At 37.1% G+C, this 8,237-nt stretch overlaps 1 protein-coding gene across 1 annotated transcript; it reads left to right on the forward strand.

Annotated features, from left to right (window-relative positions):
* The first annotated feature begins 1,215 nt into the window (after nucleotides 1–1,215).
* On the forward strand, nucleotides 1,216–1,656 carry LOC101314914. Its single transcript, XM_004292343.1, has one exon. The coding sequence runs from the start codon at nucleotides 1,216–1,218 to the stop codon at nucleotides 1,654–1,656; it is 441 nt and encodes a 146-aa protein (XP_004292391.1).
* The last annotated feature ends 6,581 nt before the right edge of the window (nucleotides 1,657–8,237 follow it).

Below are 8,237 nucleotides of genomic sequence, written 5' to 3' on the forward strand. Positions count from 1 at the left end.
CTCTCTCTCTCTCTCTCTCTCTCTCTCTCTCTCTCTCTCTCTCTCTCTCTCTCTCTCTCTCGTAGACAATCCAGATCCAAGAACCAATTCACTCAAGTTTAGAGGCAACAATTTTGATTGCTCCACTTCTATTTCTCACTTTTACTTTCATTGTTCTTGATCTTGATTCATAGTTCTACCTCACGGTCAATCATGTAGATATATACATATGTATAATTAAGGCAAAATCTGTAAATTCTAAGATTGCAAAATCTTCAATGGAGCAACATCTACCTAAAAATTATAAATGAATTGGAGAACACCAGCTTTAGCCACACAAAAAAAGCAATAAAAGCACGAGGCTAGGCCTTAGAAAATACTCAGAAGAGAATATAAAGGAGGTCCCGACCTCTGTCATCAAGATTAAAGATGTCCTTGAGGATATGCAACTACGAAGCCAATAAGAACACTGGTGAGCAGACCCACAACGGCGCGCACGACGGTGAAGATTCAAGTTTCCTATTTCTTTTTTGTTGTATTTTTCTTAATTTTAAATAAGGGGTAAAAGTGGAAGGTCTGGAATAAAAATTGGGTTACTGGGTAGACTAAGAAATTTGCTGGGTACATTTAGCAACACCTTTTTTTATTGATTAAACAACTTAAATGCAACAACGAGTTTTTTTTTAGTTTCTCACTCATAAAGGGGAGACCGTACCGCTAGACCAAATGATATTGGGCTTTCAGTTTTCAATGTTAAGCATATTTTTGCAATTATATTATTTTCTTTTGGTACGTTTTGTGATTATATTTTAATTTGTGAAACAACTCATTTTTTCATTGTTTTTTCTTCTTATTTCGTTTTGTACTTCCTCAATCATTAGAAGTTAGAACATAGATCGAATAGGATCTTCCACCCTCTTGGATTCAAATCTTGTCCTCAAGTCCTTGGGAGACCTAGCTACCGTGTGCCCTAATTCTCCTAAACCGTATAACCATTTACAACTAAAATTACACATTATACAACTATTACGCTTCTTCTGTTCATCTGTTGTGTGCCAGATTAGGTTTTTCTTGTTGACTGAAAGAACGGTCATCTATTTTAAGGGAGAGGTGAGCATTTCGTTAATCAAACAAACAGCTTTTGTCAATCATTCACTAGAATTCGCCTATAAAAAAGAACCATCGAGCAATTGAGATCACATCAGTCATCTATCCAACTTCTTAGAGACAATAAGAATGAGAGATCTCAAAGGCATTGCCATTTTCTATTTGTGTGCAGCTTTGGCACTTAGCATCTGCCCAGAATCCTCTGCCAAATGGCCCGGTCTTGATCCCACCAACTGGCATGTGCACGTCGTTAACGGTTTGAGCGGAGGAAGACAATTGGTTGTCCACTGCAAGTCCGACGTCGACGATCTCGGCATCCATACTCTTGGTCCTGGTGGCGACTTCAATTGGCATTTCCATGTCAACTTGCCCGGGACAACAAAATTCACTTGCGACTGGCGTGCCGGCAATCGACACGCCTTAACTGATGTGTTTTGGAGGGAGGCTCAACATATGTGGCTTCGGACCAAATGCAACTGGAAAGCGTGTTTTTGGACTGCGAAAGATGATGGGATTTACCTCAAAGACATTCCGGCGAATAGAGACGAGCGTGTTCATCCATGGGAATAACGTACATGATGGTGATATTGAAATGGTTGTAATGTTGTAAATTGAACTTCTTGTAATACATATATATATATGTATATATATACATATATATATATATATGTTTATAAGATCGTAAGAGCATCTTTAGCAATGCTAGCCATTTTTAAGTTAAATTTTAGTTAAATTAGCTAAAATGTCATTTTGGCTAGCCACTTTAGAAATGCGACTGCATCATTGCTCTCTATTTTATCTAGCATTACATCAACATTATTCTTCAAATAAAGATTAAATAGTTTAAATATATTTATATATCACGTAAAATATCTTACAAGGAATGTATTAAATTATAACTAGTCTTATCTGAGTTATATAACTAGCGAGATAGCTAAAAGTCATAATAGCTAAATTTTGGCTAATCTGCTGGAGCTTCGAAAATATTTAAAAAAAGCTAAACACGCTTTCTAAAATAGCTAAAAGCTAAAATAGAGAGTTTGCTAAAGTTGCTCTAAAAGAAGATCCGAAGATGTTAATATCATATATTTATGAAGAAATAAAAGAACAAGTTCGGCTTAAAATATTTCTTGTGTTGGAATGTAATACGTAACAAGCTTGATCGGCTTTGCTCAGGTCAATAATTTGAATCTAATTAGATGTTAGGATGAGTTCGATTTATTTCTTGGATTTAGGAACACTCTAACTGCTATATTGCTTTCTCTCCTACCACATGAGAACAAGACCATATATAAGCTCTCCAACAAGATGCTAATAAATTAACATGACTAAACCCTCGTATGAAAAAAAAACATTACTAATTAATAATTAAACCCTAAAACTGGTCTTAAATATAATTGTTAAGAGGGTATAAGGCCGGAAAATGAACCTTTGAAAAGAATAAGGCAGCGAGTTTCCTTCTTTTGGTTACTCAAACGCATTTCTAATGTGATACATGACCAAACAAATACAAGAGTGCATTCCAGGTGAATTAAATTCACCATAATTGAGGCGGCGCTCCAGCTCCAAGACAACATAGTTGTGCTTCCCGTCGAGGTGGCGATCGGTCTTGAAGGCTGAGAGCGACAAGGCTTGATGAGGCTTTCGGTTTTGAGCAGAGAATCTTATAGGCAAAGCCGGGCAAATATGTGGCCTTCATTGCAATGACGAGTGACGGCCTTCAGGCGGCCGGAATTAATCGACCTTTAACTTACGAGGCAGAAGTAATCGTCGTCTTCTCAGTGGCGCCGTAGAAGCTGTTTGTTCTGGTTTTGATTGAATCGAAGAGACTTGCTCATGGTTGGATCAAAAGATTACGTGTAACGACACAATACTTGAGATACCATTTCAAGTAAATAAAATTAACTGAGTGATTGAATTTTCTTTTGGTATATATATTAAGTTGTGAAACATCGATCACAGTTTTTTTTTCTTCATATTTTAATCTTCTCTTATTTCGTCTTGTACTTCCCTAATCATTAGAAGTTTAGAACATAGAATAGGAGCTCCTATCCTCTGGGATAAAATTTAAATCTTGACCAAGTCCTTGGGAGATCTACCGAGTGCCCAAAACCGTATAACCATTTACAACTAAAATTACACATTATACTAATACTAGCTTCTTCTGTTGTGTCCCAGATTCAGATTAGATTTTTCTTGTTGACGCAAGGAACGGCTATCACCTTTTGAGGGAGAGGAGAGCCTTTCGATCGTTAATCACATACAACAGTTTTTCTCATACATTGACTGCTAGAAATTGGATATAAAAAGAGCATCGAGGAATTGATCATATCAGTCATCTATCTAAATCCTCATAAACAAGAATGATAGCTCTCAAAGGCATTGCCATTTTCTACTTGTGTGCAACTTTGGCACTTAGCATCTGCCCGGAATCCTATGCCAAATGGCCCGGTCTTGATCCCACCAATTGGAATGTGCACGTTGTTAACGGTTTGAGTGGAGGAAGACAACTGGTTGTCCACTGCAAGTCCGACGTCGACGATCTCGGCATCCATACTCTTGGTCCTGGTGGCGACTTCAATTGGCATTTCCATGTCAACTTGCCTGGGACAACAAAATTCACTTGCGACTGGCGTGCCGGCAATCTACATGCTGTGACTGATGTGTTCTGGAGGGAGGCTGAACATATGTGGCTTCGGACCAAATGCAACTGGAAAGAGTGTTTTTGGACTGCGAAAGACGATGGCATTTACCTCAAAGACATTCCGGCGAATAGTGAAGAGCGTGTTCATCCATGGGAATAACATGATGGTGATATTGAAAGGTAGTTATGTGTTGTAAATTGCACTTCTTGTAATACATATGTTTAAATGATTGTAAAGGAAGATGTCAAATTCATATATTTCTGAAGAAATTAAAGATCCTAAAACATATCTTGGTGTTGAAATGTAATAACAAGCTCGATCGACTATGCTCAGCTCAATAATTAGAATCAAATTAGATCGATGTAGGATGATATCATGAGTTCGATTTATAATATGGATTTATAAACACCCGAACTGCTCTATTGCTTTCTTTCCTACCAGGCTATCACATGATAACATGCAAGCTCTCCAACAATAAGATGCTAAATTAACATACTAAACCCTAAATCTAGTGTTAAATATATATAATTGTTAAGGCCGGGAAAAGAACCTTTGAAAAGGAGAAACATTGCTAATTTTGATGTGAAATTCTTGCCAAAAAGAATAAATTATTTTGAAGTGAGATTAATTATAGTATTTATTATCATTATTTTGTCATATTTTTTATCCTAATATTTCTCTTTTTATAAAAGGATTCATTTCTATTTTTTTTTTAGAAAATGACATCCCACTACCATAGACAGTTGCAAAACACAAAAAAACCATATTTCAACAGATTTAAACAAATAAAGACATAAACTCAAGCCCAAAATCAACAGTAGCAAACCTGACCCAAAATTTGACCCTGTAATTACTAAAATGTTAAGTTTTAAGACAATTTACGAATCCTGCCATTATGTTCTCATCTCTCATATATCTGAAAAGTTTTAAGACAAAATTTACGAATCCTGCCATTATGTTCTCATCTCTCATCCGAATCTGATATCTGAAACTCTCTCTCTCTCCCTCTCCAATCTGCCGCACCCAACCACTCCCCCTCAAATCTTGGTCACCGACTGGGGCATCTCAGTAGTCCTCGTTGTCGTCCTAATATCGCTGATGTTGGCTTCGTCGGCGTTGGATACGGTGATGACGGGCTAGGAGTTGGTTCGGGTGGCTATGCGGTAGGAGGTGGGAGGCCTGTGAGGGTTGTGGCAGTAGTTAAGGTTATAGTCGTTACTGCAGAGGAGAGAGAAGTCGTTGTCATAGCAGACCATTAGATAGAGAGGAGCAGTCATTACGGCTAGGTTCACCAAGGAGCTTTTTTGTTTTGTTTTGATAGTAGCAAATCTGGTGGATTTGAAATCAGCTAAGTTCACCTTCATTTTGGTCATTGATATACAATTCTCATAGATAACTTCTTCTTTTTTGATAGAGCATTCTCATAGATAACTTAGAAATGCCAAAACATTAACATTATTCACCAATGAACTTTAGGTTGAGGTCGATTTGTGGATAGTAGCAAAGTGGTTTTCAACCACATCCTTCTGTTATTGCCTTAAAAACAAATCAATTAAGTGTTTCACATGTGCCATGAAATTTCCATGTGGCTACCAGAGGATGCTAGGCCTCACCTAGTTTTGTCATGATTACATTCAGCAAGAAATGAGGCATCCTGCTCACCCAGTTTTGTCATGATTACATTTAGCAAAAAATGGAGGGCACTCTCTTAATGATTGGTATCAAAGATACTACATACATATGAAACGAACCAGATTAATACCATTAATAATCTAGACGTTTAGAGAAACTATCAGGTTGGACGATCAAGCAGTAGTAGTAAGGTTGGACGACCAAACAGTAACAGTCAGATTGGACGACCAATGTACAATTAATGTAGTAGCAGCAAGATTGGACGACCAATGCAATAGCAGGAGTTGGAACACCAGGCAGTAGCAGTAAGATGGGAAGACCAATGTACGATCAATGTAGTAGCAACAAGATTGGACGACCAATGCAGTAACAGCAACAATGGATGACCAATGTAGTAGCAGCAAGATTGGACGATCAGGTTGGACGATCAAGCAGTAGTAGTAAGGTTGGACGACCAAACAGTAACAGTCAGATTGGACGACCAATGTACAATTAATGTAGTAGCAGCAAGATTGGACGACCAATGCAATGGCAGGAGTTGGAACACCAGGCAGTAGCAGTAAGATGGGAAGACTAATGTACGATCAATGTAGTAGCAACAAGATTGGACGACCAATGCAGTAACAGCAACAATGGATGACCAATGTAGTAGCAGCAAGATTGGACGACTAATATAGTAGCAACAAGATTGGACAACTAGGCAGTAACAGTAAGATTGGACAACCAATGTAGTAGCAACAAGATTGGATGACTAGGTAGTAGCAGTAAGATTGAACGACCAGTACAGTAGTAGCAAGAATGGACGACCTCTGCAATAGCAATAAGATTGCACGATCGGGCAGTAGCAGCAAAATTGGATGTTTTGTGTTATTACTGTGATGTTAACCCATGCTACTACTTATATTAGGATGTTAACCCCTGCTACTACTTCTACTGAAATGTTAACCCCTGTTACTACTTCTACTAGAATTAACTGCTACTACTTCTACTGGGCTGTTAACCCCTGCTACTACTTCTACTGGAATTAACTGCTACTACTTCTACTGGGATGTTAACCCCTGCTACTACTTCTACTACGATATTAACCCATGTTACTACTTATACTGGAATGTTAAACCCTACTACTACTTTTACTGAAATTAACTGCTACCACAGTAAGTTATTGAAAACTTACTACTGTATTCCATTTATTAAAAAATCTCAAAAAGAGATATTTTTCTCTTCTAAAAACATATTTAATTAGTGTAGGGTTAGTTTGGTAAATTAAATCATGACACATGGCATGCAGAGAAAAGATTGTCCTTAATTGTTAAAAATTATCCTTATTTGTTTAACAACAACACAAGTGGATTTATTTGTGTTTCAAATCATTTTAGAGGATATATATGTGATTTGCTATTTTTTTTTTCTGGATTTATTACCTTTAAAAGTTTGGCAACTATATATTTGATTGAACCTTTGACCTCTAATTATGCAATTTTGATTCATTAACTTTCTAAACGTTTCATGTGAATGATGCGATAGATTCAATGTCACAATTGAAAGCTGATCACTATAAAGTTTCAAACTAGAAGCATCATATTTTGATAACATAACAATGAACACCTGCGTTTTTAAGCACGCTATTTTCTTCCTAGCTTGCACTTGCAACAACACTTGTCTTGGCACAATGTGTATTTGATTGGACTCCGGTGTATCCGATTAGTATTCGCATTCAGAATCAGCTGAGTGGAGGACACAAATTAACTGCACATTGCAAATCCGTATATCGTCCCCAACAAGATTTCGGTGTCAAGTTGGTCAAGAGTGGGGAGGCTTACACCGCAGATTACGAGAGTTTCATCAGTTGGCGTGGTGCAAAAATCTTGTGTGAATTAAGCTGGGAATCAGATAACCAAACCAAACATGGTGGTAACTACGGGCTGTTCGTGGCTGCCGGTTCATTTATCCGAGACGGCCACTTCCCTTATACGTCCAATTGGGCTGCTAAGGACGACGGATTATATGTTCTGAACGTTGAGCAGAAGAAAAGTGTAAAATTTTATAACTGGGACAAGTGATGAATGCCAAATAGAACTGATATACAAGTGATGGCATCATTTCAAATTTTCAATAATGTTCTTGTTTTCCAGCAGCTCTTAGGTTATATTATAATGAAATAAAGTAAAGTTCTTAATCAGCTATATATATATAATCTTATTTAATGGCATGCAAGACTATTTGTATAGATTTGACGTACGTACGGTAGCTTTAGGGTTTGGTTAATTGGTTTAGTAACAGTATAATTTAGCTTAATTGGTCCAAGCCAATCTATTTTATCAAACAGTTCGTTTATGAAATTATCAAGTCATGCTCAACCTGATCGAATTTTGAGTTCGATTATATCCGGTAAGGTTGTGGGATATATATGAGAGGATGAAATTGGCATATATATGAACCAATAAGTACAGGCACTACTAGAAAAACTAAGCTTCACACAGATTAATATCAGTGTGAAATGCCTCTATCTCTCACAGTATTCAGAGTCAATATCAGTGTGAAATGCCTCTATCTCTCACAGTATTCAGAGTCAGAAAGCCTTTACTCACAGTGCACACACGAATTTCTTTTCCATGCTCTCCCGAGGGGGCCTAATACTCATATCACACTGTTTTAGAAGACTGTGTGGAATGTTGCATGGGCCCCATTTGCTATCCACCAGCAGAATTAAATTATTTCTTATTTAGAAATTATAATTAATATAATCTGTGTGAATAGATATCTGTATTTTCATATTTAGAAATTCCCTAATTGAGAAATACTAGTAAAATCACTACCAATACTTGTACAATACATGTATTTTTTCTTTTTCTTTAATAAAAATTCTCAATACAT

This window comes from Fragaria vesca, linkage group LG2 (genome assembly GCF_000184155.1).
Source record: "Fragaria vesca subsp. vesca linkage group LG2, FraVesHawaii_1.0, whole genome shotgun sequence".
NCBI classification, from domain to species: Eukaryota; Viridiplantae; Streptophyta; class Magnoliopsida; order Rosales; family Rosaceae; genus Fragaria; species Fragaria vesca.

Coding starts and splice junctions, on each gene's coding strand:
- LOC101314914 (XM_004292343.1), top strand. CDS start 1,216: ATGAGAGATCTCAAAGGCATTGCCATTTTCTATTTGTGTGCAGCTTTG.